Source organism: Mesoplodon bidens (assembly GCF_964165515.1).
Source record: "Mesoplodon bidens genome assembly, chromosome: 10".
NCBI classification, from domain to species: domain Eukaryota; kingdom Metazoa; phylum Chordata; class Mammalia; order Artiodactyla; family Ziphiidae; genus Mesoplodon; species Mesoplodon bidens.
In genome coordinates this window covers 31,601,573-31,622,102 of record NC_138172.1, presented here as the reverse complement: position 1 = coordinate 31,622,102, position 20,530 = coordinate 31,601,573, and the positions used below count along the sequence as shown (strand labels likewise).

The 20,530-nt window shown below is 48.2% G+C and overlaps 1 protein-coding gene across 4 annotated transcripts in view; it reads left to right on the top strand.

Moving 5' to 3' along the window:
* FLNB (filamin B) overlaps positions 1-20,530 on the top strand; it is a 139,854-nt gene that overhangs the window by 102,543 nt on the left and 16,781 nt on the right. For 2 of the 4 annotated variants that reach the window (XM_081245785.1, XM_081245788.1), the window contains 15 exons: positions 800-923; positions 1,936-2,092; positions 3,161-3,350; positions 5,158-5,405; positions 8,084-8,155; positions 8,883-8,985; positions 9,694-9,834; positions 12,162-12,290; positions 13,249-13,422; positions 14,132-14,290; positions 14,612-14,815; positions 15,853-16,005; positions 16,109-16,231; positions 18,723-18,989; positions 19,861-19,998. In XM_081245785.1, the coding sequence (XP_081101911.1) occupies positions 800-923; positions 1,936-2,092; positions 3,161-3,350; positions 5,158-5,405; positions 8,084-8,155; positions 8,883-8,985; positions 9,694-9,834; positions 12,162-12,290; positions 13,249-13,422; positions 14,132-14,290; positions 14,612-14,815; positions 15,853-16,005; positions 16,109-16,231; positions 18,723-18,989; positions 19,861-19,998 (2,382 nt within the window). Of the gene's footprint in view, positions 1-799; positions 924-1,935; positions 2,093-3,160; positions 3,351-5,157; positions 5,406-8,083; positions 8,156-8,882; positions 8,986-9,693; positions 9,835-12,161; positions 12,291-13,248; positions 13,423-14,131; positions 14,291-14,611; positions 14,816-15,852; positions 16,006-16,108; positions 16,232-17,891; positions 18,703-18,722; positions 18,990-19,860; positions 19,999-20,530 lie in introns of those variants that run through there. The other 2 variants (XM_081245786.1, XM_081245787.1) reach the window with 2 other exon arrangements.

Here is a 20,530-nt window from a genome sequence, read left to right as displayed (position 1 = left end):
ACCATCCCCTGCAGATGTCACATTGAGAGCCCTCTCACCCTCATGAGATAGGCACCCTCACCTACCCTGCGCCCTACACCCAGAATGCTGCTGCCATGATGGTCTTTGCTCAGAGGTGGATACAAGTTTTTTTTTTGTTTTTTGTTTTTTTTTTTTTGCGGTACACGGGCCTCTCACTGTTGTGGCCTCTCCCGTTGCGGAGCACAGGCTCCGGACGCACAGGCTCAGCGGCCATGGCTCACGGGCCCAGCCGCTCCGCGGCATGTGGGATCTTCCCGGACCGGGGCACGAACCTGTGTCCCTTGCATCGGCAGGCGGACTCTCAACCACTGCGCCACCAGGGAAGCCCCTGGATACAAGTTTTAACTGGCTGACCCATTGGTTAAATTTTGCTGTTCAGAGTTCTGGACTCTTTGACCCTTTCTTGGCTGTAGAGTAAAATTACCTCATCCCAGCATGCCTAACCAGCTTGAAAGGATAGCATGTCTGCAACAAGCACCTTCACCATATGCCCTCCAGCAAAAAGTGCAGGCAGTCTCCTTAATTATACTCTAGGTCCGACGGAGTGTAGTTCAGCCAACAGAAAGCTAAAGGTGTCTCTTAGGGTCATTTCTGCAGCTATGAATTGGGGAATCTTTCTCCTGTGATTTCTTAGGCCTCTGATTATGGCCTGCTTGCCTTTGTGTTATCAGTGGAAACCAATAGCTCTCATGGATGAATGTGATCCTTTATGAACTCAGCCCAGGTGGAGTGAAGGGGAAGCCAGGCAGTTCCTCAGCCCTCTCATCTCTGTTCTCAGGTCTGGTGGAGCCCGTGAACGTGGTGGACAATGGGGATGGCACACACACAGTGACCTACACCCCGTCCCAGGAGGGGCCTTACATGGTCTCTGTTAAATATGCTGATGAAGAGATCCCTCGTAGGTAAGCTTCTGTCACTTAGGGAAGGGGTTCAAGCCCACCCCTCTGGTGACCAGCACTGCTCTGGTGGCCCACTCATCCATTCATTTATCCATGTATCCATCCATCTGTCCACCCACCCATGTATCCATCCACCCACTCATTTACCCATCCATCCATCTGATCAGCCTCACTGAGAACCGGCATGCTCTGCACAGGTGTTAAAATACACTAGGCTTGATGTTTGTGCCTCCTGCTCTCTTGGTGCCCCCCCTACATTTGTTCCTTTCAGCCATCTTTAATGTAAAGATGAGCTGAAATTAAGGACTGCGTTAGTTCATCAAGGTCTTCTTTCTGGTGACCATGCAACTTGTTTTCTGATTAGGGCAGAATTTTTTACTTCTTAATTGAGAATTTGGTTGACCATAGCATTCCCAGAAGGTGTTGAATAAAAACCTGTTCCTCATTCCTATTAATAGAAAAAATGTTGCTTAAGCTCTTTACCTCTCAGAAGAGTCTCCAAATTTTTTTTATCATACTTAGAATTTAAAAGTTTCACCTGTACCCCAAATGTGCATATTTTTACATGAAGATATACATATAGCTCTAGCGCTGTGGAAAGGTATAATTTATAAATTACATTTATGTGGTACTTGACTAATAGGTCTTACATCATCTAAAACATACTAAAAATAGAAAATAAGAGGACAAGATAATATTGAAACATCAGTTTTAATATTTTTTCTTTCCATTTTGGTGATCATTGTGTTAGTAAAACAAAAGTGGGTTAAATGTGTTTAACCCCATGTTTCCCAGACTAATTTGGAAATTAGTTTGTAACCCATGGAATGCACTTATGGAAAGCTGGTCTGTTGTATGATGGTTACATGGTTGTAAATTTCTGCTGGATTTGGCACTTAAGTCTTACATGCTGTAGAAATCCTCCCTCTCAATCCCAGTCTCTTGTGTAAGAGAGGTCAGATGTAGCTGGGTTGAAGTGTATCCATACTGAACTGGGGTGTGCATGTCTGTCAAGTCCCTTTAAGGTCAAGGTCCTTCCCACATACGATGCCAGCAAAGTGACTGCCAGTGGCCCTGGCCTCAGTACCTATGGTGTGCCTGCCAGCCTGCCTGTGGAGTTTGCGATCGATGCCAGAGATGCCGGAGAAGGCCTGCTTGCTGTTCAGATAACGGTAACCTTGAATGATTTTTCTGGAGCCAAACTTCATTAATAAGACCTAATTTCTCAGCCGGGGTTAAGAACCAGGATTTTAACAACTAATTTCTAGCCTCATGCAAATGTTTGTCTGATTTCCCCACTAGAGAGTCAGTAATTGTACAGGACAACAAACAGGCTTGCCTGAGAAGTCTGAGAGTATAGCTTCAAGTTTTGGTGAATCTCATATATTTTGCTCTTTATTATATCTATTCCTATCTTTTGTTGTTTGAGTGTTTAAAATTACCCTTTGGATTAGTTAAGACTAAGTTCTGCTGCATATCACAGTCAACCCTCAAATAAGAGTGGCTTAAACACATGGGATAGTTCTCTTTTATTAGACAGGCCCAGAGGCCGGGCAAGGGGCCTGGGGGCTATGTGGCTTATCAAGGAAGCAGGCTCCATTCCATCTCTCTGCTCCTGTGTCCTAACGTGTGGCTTCTGTCCCTAAGGTCTCCTCATGGACCATGAGCCTGCTGGTGCTCTGGCCATCCAATCCACATGGCAAGCCAAAAGGAGGAAGCAGAAGGGACAATGGGACCTTCCAACTCAATCAGCTCTCTTAAGCAACCCTGTCAGAAGTCCCTCATGAGACTTCCACTCTCTTCTTGTTTGCCAGAAGTTTGTCATAAGTCCCATGGCTGTACCTAGTGGCCAACGATACTAGGAAGTGGCGTCTCGTATTCTGGAAGCAGCATACCTAGCTAAGAATTAGGTTCCTGTTAGTAAAGAGGGAAAGGAGAGTGAAGGTGTGCAGAAGCAGGGGCCTCTGCCCCCTTGTCTCCCTACATTTCGATGGATTTGGAGCTAAAACTGTTTGTCCCCTTGACAGAAAATTCACTAAAAATTGACCCTGTCCATCTCAGTGTTAAAGGGATCTATGACCCTCTGCTCCCACCACCTGCCAAAATGTATTAAGCCAGTAATTCTTTTTTCCCTCCCACTAGAGGCATTAATTAATGAGCAAAATCTGTCAAGGTTTTCTTTGAATGGTTTCTACATCTTGATGACAACATCCTAAATAGCATTTCTCTGTGATCCACAGGACCAAGAGGGAAAACCCAAAAGAGCCATTGTCCATGATAATAAAGATGGCACGTACGCTGTTACCTACATCCCTGACAAGACTGGACGTTATATGATTGGGGTCACCTACGGTGGGGATGACATCCCGTTGTCTCCCTACCGCATCCGGGCCACACAGACGGGCGATGCCAGCAAGTGCCTGGCCACAGGTGAGTGCAGCTCAAGGACAGGAGTGTGTGTTTGGGCCTCAGAAAGCCAGCGTCTGCTACTTAATAGCTGTGTGATCAGGGCAAGATGCTCAACCACTGTTAGCCTCAGGCAGACTTAGATGGGAGATCTTTTTGGAAAACATTTAAGTTCATGAAGCTCTTCCAAGGATCAGAGACTGTTTCGCAGTGCTATTGCAGAGATTAGATGAGGTCAGACGTGAAAAGTGCTTAGCACAGTGCCAGGCACATGGAAACTATTACAGTTACTTTTGAAGTGGGTGATTGTTGAGATTTCAGTTGTTGCGATTTCAACTGTGGCTCCCATGAAAAGCATCAATTTATGCCTTTCATGAGTAGATGGTTTAGTTATTCGAGATATATTCAAGAGCATTTCAGGCCAGGGCTAGAGAAGCACATTAAAGGATCTAGGTTTTCCTCAACACTCAGGACTTACGTCTGAGTCTCTCGGGAATTCTCAAGGAATATTAGAGCATATCAGTTCCTTCCATTTCTAAGACACGACCAATTGAATATCATGGGCAACTCTGATGTTGCTTCAAGCAGATTTCAAACCATGAATCCCCATCTCTGAAATGAAACTGATTTGCTTCTCTTTAAATAAAACTAAACAGAGGTCCACCCTGGATGTGTCCTATTTCTCTCATATCTCGTCTTGTTCTGAAAGGAGAAAATCTTTTGGCTTTCAGGGTGAGGTTGTAAATTGCTCAGCTTGGCTCTTTTTGGCTCATCCACCACAAGACTGAGAAATTTTGTAAGGATGGCCGGTCTGCCACCTCCTAGGTCTGTGCTGTTCCAGAGACAACTGGATTGTCTTTGCTAACCTGAGGGCATGTGAATACTGGGTGGGAACTTCCTCCTGGCTTTCCAGGCTCTCCTCCTTCCCGCAGCTCAGGCAGGATACTCTGCTCAGCCTGGGGGCTCCTTTGGCCCTACCTCTCAGCCTGTCATTCAGCGCCAAACTTCAGTCTTCCCTTACTACTCACTGTCTCAGCATGTTCTTATCACTCCCTGTTGCTTCTACACACTTTGCTTTTTTTTTTTTTTTTTTGCCAGGGTGCTTTTAATTCACAGTTTTTTGCACTCCCTGATCCGTGGATCCTCAGTAAAGGGGTGCCACAAGTCAGAGAGACAGACAGATAGACGGGTCATCATTTGGAGACAGAGGTTATAAGTCTTCCCTAGCCAAGGGTACCCAGCCTTCAGAATTCAGCCATTTCCCCTTTCTCAGGAAGCCCTCTGTCAATGTGGCAACGCTGGGATGTAAATTCATAGAACTTTCCATAGATGTGCTGCAGGATGCTTCTTTGAAGAACCATTGATTATGTTTTTGATAACTTAGTCCCCCCCTCGGTGTTTCCAACACAGATTGAGTTGTCATTCTTGGTGTCCAGCCTGCATGCATCTGCCCTGTTAGATTTTGAGCATGTTGAGAGCTGAGACTGTGGTTTGCTCACCTTTGTGTGTATCTGGCACTTAAGAAAATGCCCAGTATGTGTTTGCTGATGAAAGTTGACCTTCATCCCCATACACTTGAACGCTGGCAAAGCGGGTTTAACATATGGTTATCACTCGGAACTTGCAGATACACCTTATTTAATAAGTAATGGATAGAATGCTCCCTGGAGCAGCATCTTCCCCAGGGCATCTCTGGGACATCCCTCTGCACGGTGGCAGTTGAAGGTCTAACATTCACAGATACAACACAAACGTGTGTGATTTGTTCTTGGGCCTTCAGCTGCTGTCCATGGCTGAAGCTTCCACGCTCTCCTCCTAAACTTTTCTCCAGGTCCTGGAATCGCCTCCACTGTGAAAACTGGCGAGGAAGTGGGCTTTGTGGTAGACGCCAAGACCGCCGGGAAAGGCAAAGTGACCTGCACGGTTCTGACCCCAGACGGCACTGAGGCTGAGGCTGATGTCATCGAGAATGAGGATGGCACCTATGACATTTTCTACACGGCTGCCAAGCCGGGCACCTATGTCATCTACGTGCGCTTTGGTGGCGTTGATATTCCCAACAGCCCCTTCACTGTCATGGTAAGGAAAATTCCTTCTCTAGAGCATGCTGTTGTTAGCAGGAACAGTAACGATTGCTCTTTGTTAAACCCTGGCTGAGACATCCCCGGCCACTTTTTTTTTCTTTTCTGTAAAAAAAAATTGTCTTAAGCAGTCATGACCTTGCAGAATCCTGTAGTAATCTCTAGAAACCCAGGGACCCTTTGGCTCTAAGGGGTTTTAGGAAATCACTGGCAACCAAAGTGTCCATCATTCTTAAGGATCTTAGGCAATGTCCTGGCCTAAGCCCAGCTCAGAAAGATACGCTTTGACAAAAACGTCTATAAGTAAAACATTACAATTTTTCATCCTGCTAGATCGTCCTCCTCTCTCCTGCCCTGGAGGAGAGAGGTTCCCAAGGCTGTTATGTCTGGAGACTTGACTCTGATACCCCAGGACTCAAAGTACCTCCAGTTGTGTTTTGGAAAGATTCAGACTTTGATGATGAGGGGGAAATAACTTGTCTTTTTGAAGCTAGGAACATCTGGAATAAAAGAAAACCATTCTGCAAAACCTCTGAGCCAGAGAATGGCTAGGCCCTTTAATTTTCAAATCTGAGTGACTTTTAGATCTTCCTTTGATTATTAAGGTTCTTCAACCAGGAAAAGGGTTAGAAACCTTAGGAGCAGTCCTTCATTTAACCCTTAAAACTATGCATTGTTGGCCCTTTTACAAATGCTGTATAGGAGCGGGGATCAGACTCAAGTCCACTGAACCCAGACTGCCTGCTCTGGACAGCTGCTGAGCACCGTCCTCACCTGTGTCCTTTGGTGCCATGGGCAGCAGACCACAAAGTTTACAGAACTCAGTGGCCTGGCCCCATGCACAGCCTACAAAGCTCCATCTAATGATTTCACTTTATGCAGCAGCAGAGAAGGACACGAAGACTCCATTCCAGACAGAAGCCCACGTCTGTCTCCCACTCTATAATCTGCTGTGCCTTTATTCTTTTCCATAGATGTTTGTTTATCTATAAACGTTGTGCCAGAGACCTGGAGCCTTTTTATGTCTCAAGGATGTAAACACTTTTGATGCTGTTACTTTGGGAGTGTTTTTCTCCTCAGGGGAGAAAAAGATGCAGCTAGAAAGTTTATGTCCTTCTTATTTACAGAGAAGTCCCAGTTGTAGTTTTAAGAATCTGTTTTTAGCCCACAGGAGTTTTTATCTGGTTGGTTAGAATTGGGCAGAGGTCACAGCCCTGCTGGTGGGATGAGCTGGAGATAAGAGACCACGTTTGGAGGGTGTGAGTGAGGAAACCAGGAAGAAAATACCAAGGACCGTTTCAGCAGATGAGTCAGAAACCTGCAGTGGAGGCCACCAAACTCGTTAGGAATGAATGTCCATTCAGCCCTGGATTGCACACAGAGCAAGGATCCTTTGTGTAAAACGCACAACCCCCCTAACAACTGCTGAAGGCCGGAAGGGATGACACTCAGGGCACGTGCTTTAGGTCTTCATTCTCCCGTTCCTAGCTTCCTCCAGCCTTACCTAGATGGGCTCACTTTCTATTCATTGGCCTCTTGGGGCTAGGTTCGCTGTCTTCCCCTGCAGGCTTGGGGCCAAAAGGACATGAACACCCTGTACTGCCTTTGCAGCAAATGTCTGTAGGAGCCCCAGCAGGCTGGTTCAGTTAAATACATCTCACAGACGTGCACAGCAAGTCACGGGTCTAGCAGCTTCTCTGCCTGTCACTGTTAAGAAGTCACTGATCAAAGGCTATAGCGTAGCCACTGAAAGATCTTCCCGGCTGATGTGTCCCGGAGTCACCCAACCTGAGATGGTCCAGGGGGTGGGGGATAGGGCTGTTGCAAACGTTGAAGCTTACAAAGCTGCCTTTGTAAGTGAAGCCCCCTTTCTGAGATGCCAGATTACACAAAAGGGGCTAAACATGGGCACGGAAGTTTTCCTCCAGAAGGGAGGCTTTCCAATTCTTTTATTGTGGGAGAAGAGGGAACTGAGAGGGGACCCATCCCTTATCAGGGTGATTGGATCAGGAACACAAAGTCTCTGGTTTTTAAAAAATGAATTTATAAAAACTTTTAGAACATAACTATAGATACATACCAAGTAACAAGAGACCCCTTTCCCAATTTCATGCTCCAGGGGTGACCAGCGTTAGGTTTTCTCCTGCTTATACAAGAAACATGTCAGTTTTGTGCATGAGATTAACCATGCACATTGCTTTGCAACTTGCTTCCTTCCCTCAATATGCTGTAAATACCCTTCCATATTAATTGATCTGACTTGATCGCCTCTTCAGCATGGCTGCACCGGGCTCCACTGTACAAACTTACATAATTTACTTAACCGACTCCCTTACAGATGGACATTTAGGTTATTTCAGCCTTTCCCAACAATGAATGGCTCCAGTAAAATCTTTTGCACACATGACTTACCTCTAGACTTTCCTGCCAGTATTTCTATAGGCTTACTTCCTAGAAGTGGGTCATGGGTTCAGAGGGCATATGGATTTGACATTTGAACAGGAGATGCCAACTTGCTCTCCACAACAGTGGGAAGAAGGTAGGCTCCCGCTACAGGGAGTAGCTCTCTGCTATGCAAGACAGATGGGGAGGAAGCAGCCCTTGGGTGGTAGAATCTACTGAGTCGCGATGTCCCTCAATGTGATTCCCAACTAATTTCCATTTGCCACTGACCAGGCCACAGATGGGGAAGTCGCAGCTGTGGAGGAGGCACCGGTAAATGCACGTCCCCCCGGATTCAGGCCCTGGGTACACTTTTGGTTTTTGTTTTTATTTTTCCCTTTTCCATGTCTTTGTTTACTCAGCCTTCATTGCAGAAAAGCTGCAGCCTGCTTTTGGGGATTGCTTAAGCCCTCTGGGTGTCCTGGTCATTCGTTTGTCCCCACTGATCAGTGCATCACAATGATCCCGGCTTTCTCTGTAATGAGACCCACCTGTGTCATCGTACGCACTCCACGAATCGCCCACAACCATGTCTGTGATCACGCTCGGTGCAGTTTGTCTCCACGTTTAAAGAGAAAGATGGACAGCTGTCTCAGCCCTCCTGCTGACTCTAAAAGCCACCACTTGCACATTTGGTTTCTGTTCAGGGGGAAAGCCACTGCTGCTACTTTCTGCCACTTAAAACGCACCTTATTTTCCAGGCCACAGGCAACTAAACCTTTCCAGGTGGAACCTCTTGGGACTCACAGACATTGCTGTCTCTCACTTTTCCGCTTTCCCATGGGTGCTGCTGGGAATTTCACAAGCAAACAGCCTAGGGATTCTTAGCAATTGGTCAGCATGATTCCTCCAATTCTTTAGGTTCTGCTCTGGCCCCGGAGCCTGGTAGCCAAAGCCCGCAATGCATGGGCAGCCGCATCCCAAAATCCTGGCTGTACGAGTTTGCCAAATTCCCAGTTATTCTGCCCCCTGTAGCTTCCCCAGCTCACACTGTTGTCCACTTTACCCAGTGACCGCTGCTTCCTGTTTTTAGGTAACTGAAGAGGCCTATGTCCCAGTGAGTGACATGAACGGCCTGGGGTTTAAGCCTTTCGACTTGGTCATTCCGTTTGCAGTCAGGAAAGGAGAAATCACCGGTAAGCACTGTCGTGAAAGCCGTCTTGTTCTCACTCACTTGCACTAGCTCTCCAAACAGTGCGCAGGAACTGGTTCCACCTGTCCCCCAGACCTGGGGTCCGGAACCCAGCATCCCTGGGTCAGTCCATGAGCCCATGGGATTGCAGAATGTTCTGTGTGTATATGTGTATCTCAGAAGAGGTGGTTCATTTATAACTTGCATCCTGGAGAGAGGGCCGGAGATGCTCTGTAGGGGGAGAACCACTGTGTTTAGATCTCTCTCGACCATCACGTTCCTATTCCCCCCCTTTCTTGCCTTCTCTTATTCTTCTACTTTTCCAGATGTGACATTGACACTGAGGTCTGTTGTACAAGAGTTACTTCCTCTCTTAGCCTCCTTTCAATGCCTGCTTCTCTTTGAGTTGACACTTTACCAATCCAATTGGTCTCATGGTCTTCTCAAGTCCTGTTTGAGCTTCTCATTTGTCAGTACAAAAGTAGAAGACCCTTTACTTGTGAGTTGCCTGCTGCATTTTGTGGAAACAAAATAGAACAAAATAAAGGCAGGTACGTCTCTGCTTCCGGTTGTGGAACGTGGTGTTTTAGGCCGTGGTGAAGTGTTCTTGTATCTGAAAACCTTTATTGTGAAGGCCACGTGTGCTTCTGTGCTCAGCTTCTCGGGGGAAGTCTTGGTGGGCTCACTGCCCTGTCTCCATGTGCTCCAACAGGAGAGGTCCACATGCCTTCTGGGAAGACAGCCACACCTGAGATTGTGGACAACAAGGATGGCACAGTCACTGTCAGATACGCTCCCACTGAGGTCGGGCTCCACGAGATGCACATCAAATACATGGGCAGCCACATCCCTGGTAAGTTGGGCTCAGCGCCCTGGCTGACTGGCCCTGCAGGACTCCAAGATTCAGGATGTGAACATCTGGGAGGTTGTAGTCAGTCGTTCAGTCACCTGCTGTGTGGTTTTCAGTGGCAGATTTGGGAATGCAGTGTGGGCGTCCCTGCAAAACCAAACAGGCTGTGACCCCAGCAGATCCAGCTAGTTTCCAGCAGGGATGACACAGCTAAGTGTCCTGGGTCACAGTGCAGGCCCTTCGGTCCGCAATTGTTCGTCTTTGTCACTATGCCAAGCATGGCCAAAGGGTGAGCTGGGAGAAAGATGTGAGGCACATCAAGGGACTTTCCAGCCGGGCCTGCAGAGCCCAGAGCAGCGTGGGACAGGAGAAGAGGTTGTGAGAAGTGGACAAGCTGCCTTATTGTCACACAGCCCTTGACAAGGAAAGCCAACTCAAGTTTCATGTCCATCAACCAGCACAGTGTTACTCTTGTTCTTTTTTTTGAGTACATAACCTATCTACATAGTTTAAAAATGATGTGGAGAAAGGTTTCCTTCCCACCCATATCCCCCATCTGCCCTCTCCTTGAACCTGACTGTTATTGATGTTTTATGCTAGATTTCAGAATATTTTTAAGACTCTACAACAGATGAGAATACAGATGTTTAATCCCTCTCCCTTTGTTACATAAACAGTAGTCTACGCTACACATTATTCTGACCTTGCCCTTTTCATCTAATAGTATATCTTGGAGAACTTTGCGCATCTGAATAGTAGAGAGTGTTCATGGTGTTCGGCCGTTTGGGTGAACGTTACACGTGAACCATTTCTCCCACTGGAGGACAATTGGGTTCTTCCCCACCTTTTGTGATTACTAGTCATGCTGCAGTGAATAATAGCCTTGCACACCCAGCATCTCACACCTGCCAAGGTGTATCTGAGATATATGGTTCCCAGGGCAGGAATGGCAGGGCACAGGCAACAGCCCTGCGATTCTGACAGGTCTCACCAAAGCGCCCTTCACCCAATCTCTTCCCGTTCACATACCCACCCGCCATGTAGGAGAGCACCTGCTTTTCCACCAATTTGCCAGTGGAATAGGCTATCAAATTTTTGGATCTTTGCCAGACTGATAGTTAAAAAACAGTATTGCTTTGTTTGTATTTCTCCTGTGAATGAAATTGAGCAACTTTCTATATGGCTAAGTATCAATGCTATTTGTATTTCTTTTTCTCTGAACTGGACGTTTGTATCCTTGGCTCAGTTTTTCTCTTGGATTATTGGCCTTTGTCATATCAGTTTCTGAGAGCAGTCTAAATATTGGAGAGATTAGCCCTTTGTGATAGGAGTTGCAAATATTTCTCTCAGTTTGATATTTGCTTTAGTTTATGTGTATGTGTATGGATACTATGTGTTTAAAGCAAAACTGTATTTATCTGCTTCTATTTAAATGTTCTAAAGGTGCAGATACAGAAAAAGTAAAAATGTCTTTCTACGATTTTCCTTCTACTTCCAATGCTGGTGTGTGTATCTTTTCAAATGTCTCTCTCTGTACCTACAAATATGCATGCAATTTGGTTCTATTTTGGACTGGGATAATGGTATTAATATTACATAGGAATATATTATAATGGGTATATATTATTATATAGGTATTATAATAGGTGTTAATATTATATAGGGTATTAATATAATGGGATATTGACATTTATATAGCAATTTGCCTTCTCTTTAATGCAACACATTATGGATAATCTCTCAAGTTAGTATACATAGATCTCCCTCATTATTTTTAGTGACCTGCAAGTAGACTAATGTTTATTTAACCAACCCCCTGTTGTTGGACCCTGGGTTCTTTTCCTAATTTGCATCTGAATTCTGTGGAAATGGAACTACTTGCCTAGGGCTGGGAGTGGGCCTGTGTGGAGAGGACCACAGTGGGATAGATTCCTCGGGCTGGGTTCACAGACTTTGAAAGTCATGGGCAAACGGCCTTCCCAAAGGACCTTTCCAGTCACATTCCATCTATAGTGGGTCATTTCTCTTCTCCACCGCTCCCCCCCGCCACCTGGCCCCGGTGTAGCTGTTCCCTCCTTACTTGTCCATTTGAGCCAGATTCCCCTGCCTCGGACCCCCTCTAGTCTGGAGCACCCTGGGGACTGTTTTTCTCATGTGATCACTGAAGGGTCGATAGTGAGTAGACCCCCTTGGGTGTCCTAGGATGGGGAGCCGCACAGAGTCTCCTCTTGCCTTCTGGTCTGCCCAGGAGATGCCACACCTGCTGCTGTTAGGTGAAACCCCCTCCCCACCATGAATCCCAACTTTGTGTGTGTTCTTTGCAAACCCAGAGAGCCCGCTCCAGTTCTACGTGAACTACCCCAACAGTGGGAGTGTTTCTGCATATGGCCCGGGCCTGGTGTATGGAGTGGCCAACAAAACCGCCACCTTCACCATTGTCACCGAGGACGCAGGAGAAGGTACTGTGGTTCTGTGGTTCTTAGCTGTCATTTGGAGAGTTAAGGGGATGCGATTCCAGGGAAGCCTTTAAAAATAAGGCTCTTGAATGGTAGTATCTGTCTTGTCTTTTCTCTCATAAATCTCTTATGTAGAGCTCCTCCGTCTTCTACCCAAAACAGAATTTTTTTTTTTCTTTTTTTTTTTTTTGCAGTACGCGGGCCTCTCCCTGTTGTGGCCTCTCCCGTTGCGGAGCATAGGCTCCGGACGCGCAGGCTCAGCGGCCATGGCTCATGGGCCCAGCCGCTCCGCGGCATGTGGGATCTTCCCGGACTGGGGCACGAACCCGTGTCCCCTGCATCGGCAGGCGGACTCTCAACCACTGCGCCACCAGGGAAGCCCCAAAACAGAAATTTTAAAGTCCTTCATGTTCTGATTAAAATCACATTCATACTATGAAATGTTTTATGTGACTTGCCTGAAAGTTACGTGTGTTTTGATAGATAACATTTTTGGTTTTGTTCTTTTTGCACCTGTACATGTATCCACAGGGCCACATGAATCATTTAGTGGCTTATTCTAGCTCTGTGCCCATGTGCATTGTCATCACAGGAATTTCTAAATTTGCGATTCTAATGGGATTTTCATGATGGCATCTAGCCCCCAAGCAGCAGTGATAGTCTGTGTGTGATGCTCTCTCCCATATGTGTGATTGGCACGTGGGGTTCCATCCCTTCCTCATCCCACACATATGGAAGAATTGAACTTCAGGGTCACTTGCAGGAAGAATTCAGATGGTGGAGTGTCTTCCCAGTGACACTTTCACCACGTAAATAGCTTTATTCTGACCTACGCCCTTTGTCCGTGGCTTGCGTCAGTCTGACGTTCCTGGCATCAGGGCTGTCCCGGATGAGTGGTGATCCCTTTTGAAACACAGAAACACTCTCCCTGATGGCTCTCCTTCCCTCCTCTCATTCACAGGTGGCCTGGACTTGGCTATTGAGGGACCCTCAAAGGCGGAAATCAGCTGCATTGACAACAAAGATGGGACATGCACAGTGACCTACCTGCCCACCCTGCCAGGCGACTACAGCATTCTGGTCAAGTACAATGACAAACACATCCCTGGCAGCCCCTTCACAGCCAAGATCACAGGTAGAGTTGCCCAACTTGCTGGAGGCTCCCTACCCCAATAAGCCCCCCTCCCATCAGACCCGGGGCAGCAGGCTAGGCATGTCTGAGATTTAGGTTTCACAGCGTCTCCTTGGGAACAAACTAGGGGTGCAAGGCCAACATTGGATAGGCTAAATTCCTCCTTCAGCTGGTAATCCCGGGAAAAGCAAGCTCGTCATTTGGAGGGCACTTATTTGTGCCAGTCTGACTCCAGGGTCCAAATAAGGAGGCCCTCAGATAGAGGCATTCAAATAATACTTACTGCATGAGTAAATGAGCTCAGAGATGCTCATCGGCATCACTTCTAGATAGATTTTTGTCTCCCTTTTACAGATGGGAAAACAGGATTGGAGAGACTGGCTTAGCCAAGTTCATGTGGGTATTCTGGGATTCAGGTGGAGATTATCTGACTCAAAGCCCTGCTTCTGACCCCTGTTCTCTGTGTTCAGATCATGCTCTCAGTGGGTTATAAATGTGGTCTGTGTGGACTCAGGTCTTCCCTGTAACCAGGCATAAGTAGCAGTCATTCTTTGTTGGTTAGGTCTGCTCATTGTCTGGGGCGTGTTTTTGTCACTTAAGTTTGCGTAATTAATTCTTGCCTGTTCATCTATAAATGGCATGTGGCGTGAGAGCTCTGGAGAGCCAGGGTGACCACGTGTAATGGAGCTGTGTTGGGGCTGTTGTTTCCCAGACGATAGCAGACGGTGCTCTCAGGTGAAGCTGGGCTCTGCCGCCGACTTCCTGCTCGACATCAGTGAGACTGACCTCAGCACCCTGACGGCCAGCATCAAGGCCCCGTCCGGCCGTGACGAGCCCTGTCTCCTAAAGAGGCTGCCCAACAATCACATCGGTGAGCCCGGACTGCCCTCCCGGCAGGAGCCAGGACGTCTTGAGTGGGAGGTGGGGTTCCCTCCTTGCCCGGGATCCCAGTCCTTGCCTGGGAAATTGGTGGCACCTTGGAGTGTGATGTGATAAACCTGCTGGGTCACATGCGTGGTCAGAGTCCAAGCATTTCTGCCTTCCGATGCTGACAACCCTCTTGGACACCCTGGGTTGCCAGAAAGTCAGGAAGGAAGTCCTGTTTCTGTTCTTGCCAGTGTGTCTCCCTCCTGCTTCCTCCCCTTCACCCCTCCCTCCCACCTCATAACCCCCAATCTGTGCTCTGGTCCAGGCATCTCCTTCATCCCCCGGGAGGTGGGTGAACACCTGGTCAGCATTAAGAAGAACGGCAACCACGTGGCCAACAGCCCCGTGTCCATCATGGTGGTCCAGTCCGAGATCGGGGATGCCCGCAGAGCCAAAGTCTACGGCCGTGGCCTGTCAGAAGGCCGGACTTTCGAGATGTCTGACTTCATCGTGGACACGAGGGATGCAGGTCTGTGGGCGGTGGTCCCAGGGGAAAAGGCCCAGAGCTTTGGAACTGGCTTCTTATTGCTCGCATTACTCCATCTTTTTATCCTGCCAACTTTCTTTTCTTTGTAAGCATCCTTCAAGCTATAGACCCTTTTACATGATTATCATTTAAGCCCCAAGAGCAGTGGCAAAGTAGGTATTATCTTTGTTTTCTAGATGAAAAAATTGAGGCTCGCAGGGTTAGCAGCCCCATCTGCTTCTGGCATTTGAACCCAGAGCCACAACAACTCGCAGATCTGTTTCATCATCAGTATTCCCACCATTGTCTCAGCTCCCCAGGGTCTCCTTGACTCATCTCAAACTAAGAATGTTGGGCCAGCTGGTCAAAGTCATGTTCAGCTGAGCAGTGCTTTCATGGAAATGAGGAGTTTCTTCCTGTTTCCTCTTTGAGATGGTCCAAATTAGGGTGGGCCACTCCAAGCTACTCCATATCCCAGAGTCTTCATCTTCTGCCTTTTTGAGTGATGGGCTTGCATTGGTGACTTCTGGATAAAGTCACCTTCCCAAGGCAAGGAGCTGGAGAATTTGTGGTCCTGATGGGCTTATGTTCTCTGTTGATTCCTCAGGTTATTAAAGCTTTAGATCTGCTGTCTTAATGGTTCCCTGGCTGGGCATCCAAGGCAGCTAGGAGCAGTTAAAAATGTCAGATTCTCAGGCCTGCAGCTGGTAATAAACCCCAGACAGCACTTGCCATTCCTGGAAGCAGGTGGGCAAAGTGTCCCCCCACAGCGGGTTCTGCAAGACAGGTGGTCAGTGAGATATTAGTGGATACCCTTGAGAAGAGAGTGTGGTCAAGGCCACCTTCAGCCAGGGTATTTCACTCCAGAATTTCTCAGAGCGTTTAACTGACTCCTCTGCCCAGCGCTGTCCAACAGGGGCCACCGTTACTGTCTTTCTGCTGTCTGGAGCATTTCCAGGGGTGGAGGTCCTTCTGCATTCATCAGCCTCCCCCTTCCTGATGAGCTGCTGTCAAAGCAGCCACGGGCTACTGTGTTGCAGGTTATGGCGGCATCTCCTTGGCAGTGGAAGGCCCCAGCAAAGTGGACATCCAGACAGAGGACCTGGAGGACGGCACTTGCAAGGTCTCCTACTTCCCCACCGTGCCTGGGGTTTACATCGTCTCCACCAAATTCGCTGACGAGCACGTGCCTGGTACGTGTGGCCCCATCTGCTCTCCCTGTCCCATGCTTGGGTTTTCTGTAAATGCCATGCGTGGCCTCTGGGCTGCTCTCAAGGGCCTGCTCGGTTTTTGCAGGGAGCCCCTTTACCGTGAAGATCAGCGGGGAAGGAAGAGTCAAGGAGAGCATTACCCGTACCAGTCGAGCCCCATCTGTGGCCACTGTTGGGAGCATCTGTGACCTGAACCTGAAGATCCCAGGTGAGCACGAGGGGCTCGTGGGTCAGGGCAGTGGGCACCACTGGAAACCAAGTCTGGGCTTGGCCCAGAATGTACTGTCCAAGTCTGCTGTGGGGGACTTTTTTTGAATTTTATTTTTTTTTAACTTATTCATTAATATTTTTAATACTTATTTTCACAGAGACTCATCCAAGAAAAGTAAATCTATTTACTTCTCCTTCTTCCAGATGAAAATAGCTTTATCGTACCACATGAGGGAAAAATAGATAAGCTTTTAGACTTTCATTTACTGTCTGTCGACTAGACTAATAGTGAGAGAACTGGCCCTGCTGATGCTTATATCTGGCAGGAGGTGTCAGCCCAGTGACATCCTTCTAATTCCCGTTTGTATCTTTCATTCCTAAAATTGGAGTGAGGCCTGCAAAGCAAGGCTGGGTGGGTGGACCACATCTAGCCCTTTGCCCAACACAGCCATCGTCTGTCTGAAATGTGGCCCAGGTTCTTTCTATTAAGGAGTGACTGTGTAAGTGAAGGCTTGAGGCTCCTCTGGCATGTGCTGTGGAGTTGCAGGTTCTATGAAGACAGAACATCTAAACTGTCTTCAGATGAAGCTCATGTTGTGATGAGCTTCTAGCTTCCAGGGGAAGGTCCACACTGCATCTCCCGTCTTTCCTGACTTGTGGTATATCTCTTGCTCTGCCTTCTCAGCATTACCTGATGGGTTCTTCCTTTCTAGACACACCGTTGGTAAAAACCTCATTACTGTAGTGTCCAGACTAAGAATCACTTAAAACGCACCATGTTGATAGTGATCATAAAAAGTTCAGGTGCTCAAAAACAGGGGAAGTAAGTCTAACCTCATATCCCACCGTCCAGGGAGATTGTGGTTCACGTTTCAGGCCCAGAGCTGGAGCCTGGATGCCTCCAGCCTCCTAGACACACGGGCTCGGTCTCAGGTCCCTCTGGTGCACTTCTCACTCACTGTATTGTGGGCATGTTTCCACACCAAAGTATACTTCCCCATCATCCTTTTCATGACTGCATAAGCTTCCAATTCACGTCTAGGTGCGTGTCCTCCTTGGGTTTTCTCATTTCACGTATGCTCATTTCCATCCCTTGACCCCCTTAATCAGTGCTCTGTGACATCTGTCATCACTTCGGATGGATGCCCGGGAGTGGGATTGCTGGGCCGGTACGCTTCAGGTGCTGCTATGCCTTGGCAGCCTGTCCTCCAGAAAACGAGTTGATGCCTGTTTCTCTGTTTCCCCACCAGCACTGGCCACTGTCTTTGGTTCTCACTTTTATCAATCTGATGGAAAGATACGGTATCTAGTTTTCAGTTGCATTTCTCTGGTCACTAGACGAGTGGACTGTTTTCGTTTGCTTCACATTTCTCATTTGGGGAATTCTCTCTCCTGTTCCCTTTGCCTATTTGTCTCTTATCTCTGTGTGATGTGGTCAGTCACCCTTTCCCTCAAGTCTTGTCTGGCTCTTGACTCCTTCTTACTCTTTTCAGTGGTACTAGATGACTCTGGCTGAAACTGACTTTTCCCATCGTTACCTAAAACACCCTCTCTTGTCAATTAGAAGGGAGGATGGCCCTCCAGCCTCCAGATATCCTCCGGACCCAGGCCATGTGGGGTGACCCTCCCCTCAACCTCCTTCCTTTCTCTGTCCTCAGGGCTCAGAGTCATGAGCTGCTGCCCAGATCCTGTAGGGCTGGAGGGTGCGGTTTCGTGCTGCTATAGGTGATGGCGTTACTTGGTCACCCAGCATGCGGCGCGCCTGTCTCCACCTCGTCAGTGCAGGCACGGTCGCTGGCATGGCAGAGCACCTTGGGTGGAGCAGACACGTCTGCTTCCTGGTGTTGGGGACCCGAGGCGTCACGTTTCTGGAAGTGTGGCCTCTTATTTTTGGTTTGCTCAAAGCTTTGCTCACGCATGGTTTCCCCTTTGCCACTGGGACCAACCTGGGTTCACCTTTTCCTCTAAATGCATTTTGTCTTGTTGCCTAAAAGAAATGCCAAGGCTTCTTGACAATGAGGGATGAGGGCTCTTGTGTTTTCTGTCCTTACCTATGGAAAAGAGCCCCTGTAAGCATGACTGATGGCCCCACGTCACATTTGCTTAGAAACATCTGAGCCATCATTGTTGTTGTTATTTACATGCCGTAACTATCAGCTCAAGCTCTGGTTTGAAACTGCTCTGTGGAATTAACTCAGCTCCAGCCAGGAAGGCTGTCACAGTGCTCGGCGAGGCAAGACGTGTCAGTGCCCCCAGAATATTCTCTGCACTGGGTGGCTGGAAGGGCCCTGCACTCTCCATGCTGGCCATGACCACCCAGGGATTTGAGGGAGACAGGAGGGCAGGCATCCAGCCTGGATGGGAGGAAGCCTGAGCACCCCGCACCCCTGGCCTACACTCGCTTTGCCTTCTGCTGCTTGCCCTGCATGTCCTGTTCCTCCTCCAGCCCTCGCCCTGACCCTCCTCTTTTTCTCCCTGCCCCCTTTCAGAAATCGACAGCAGTGACATGTCGGCCCATGTCACCAGCCCCTCAGGCCACGTGACCGAGGCAGAGATTGTGCCTGTGGGAAAGAACTCGCACTGTGTCCGGTTTGTGCCCCAGGAGATGGGGGTTCACACCGTCAGCGTCAAGTACCGTGGCCAGCACGTCACCGGCAGCCCCTTCCAGTTCACTGTGGGGCCTCTGGGTGAGGGGGGCGCCCAGAAGGTCCGGGCAGGAGGCCCTGGCCTGGAGCGAGGAGAAGCAGGAGTCCCAGGTGAGTGTTCTGGGCAGGCTTTTTACTTGAGAAGATTGAGTTCAGCCTGGCGGAGTGAGCATCCTGCACTCTTCACCCTGTTCTGAAAGGAAGACTTTGTGTGTTACTGATGGATGGTGTGAAGGGGCATTCTTTAAAACAAGGCTTCCGTGGCTAAAGACATTTGGGAATTGCTTACCCAAAGCTAAACAAGTGTCTTACTGAGGGACTTCTCGGAGCCTGTAATTTATGGGTGTGTGTCGTGAGTCTCTAAGAGAGGATCAGGGTCATAAAACCGTTTCCAGGGCTTCTATCGTGGCGCACTGGTTGAGAGTCTGCCTGTCAATGCAGGGGACACGGGTTTGTGCCCCGGTCCGGGAAGATCCCACATGCTGCGGAGCAGCTGGGCCCGTGAGCCATGGCTGCTGAGCCTGCGCGTCCAGAGCCTGTGCTCCACAACAGGAGAGGCCACAACACCGAGAGGCCCGCGTACCGCAAAAAAAACCAAAAACCAAAACGAACAAAAAAAAATGTTTCCAGAGCATCTTGCAGGCTAATGTTCTTTGGAACATGCTAGAATTCTATAAAACTGATCGTGAAGGTCCCTTGCAGTGGTGGTTGCTGAGTGGGAAAGTCTGTGGGGATGAAACTGAACATTCTCATCTTGTTCTGACTTGGTTTGCATGTATTCCAAAGATGTCTGATCACCCATGAACTTAGTGTAGTCATGGAGGGTGCTTAGCAAACATCAGCAGTGCCCTTGCTTGGGTTCTGCTTGGGGTTAGAGAAAGAGGAGAGGGCTGGCAACAAACAGAACCCAGCACCCCATGTTTGAGCCAGAAGAGGGGCCTATACCGGGCTCAGTCACTGACCAGTTGTTTCTTTGTCTCAGCTGAATTCAGCATCTGGACCCGGGAGGCAGGTGCTGGGGGCCTCTCCATTGCTGTTGAGGGCCCCAGTAAGGCCGAGATTACGTTTGATGACCATAAAAACGGATCATGTGGTGTGTCTTATATTGCCCAAGAGCCTGGTAGGTACTCGGGGGCCAGTGGAGGACATTTTCCTTGTTCGGGGATGCTTGGGTTGTAAGGAACAGAAACTCATCAGGCTAGCTCCAGTAGAAGAGGAATTTATCTGTATGGGCCCATGGGAATGCGTCCTAGAAATCCAGTTGCAGGATATCCAGCCACGCCTCAAAGGGGTAGGAATTCTTGTTCTCCTTGTCTCTTGGCCTCACTGCTTTATTCTCTTGTTCAACTGTTTCATTCTTCCCACTGAGCAGCCTCTCTCTGCCCACCCGTGGCCAGTGGCTGGTGGGGCTGCCCCAGAAGAGTGGCCTCAGCATCTGAGCTCCCTTGATCAGGGGTTCTTAACCTTTTGTGTGCCATGAACCCTTTTGGCATCTGGTGAGGCCCATGGGGACCATCTCAGGAAATATTTTTAAACACATGAAATAAAATACTTCAGATTATAAAAGAAATCAATTTTAATAAAATATTGTTATCAAAATCTTTTTAAAGGAACAAATTTGCAACATAGCAACATATACATGTTTTCATTAA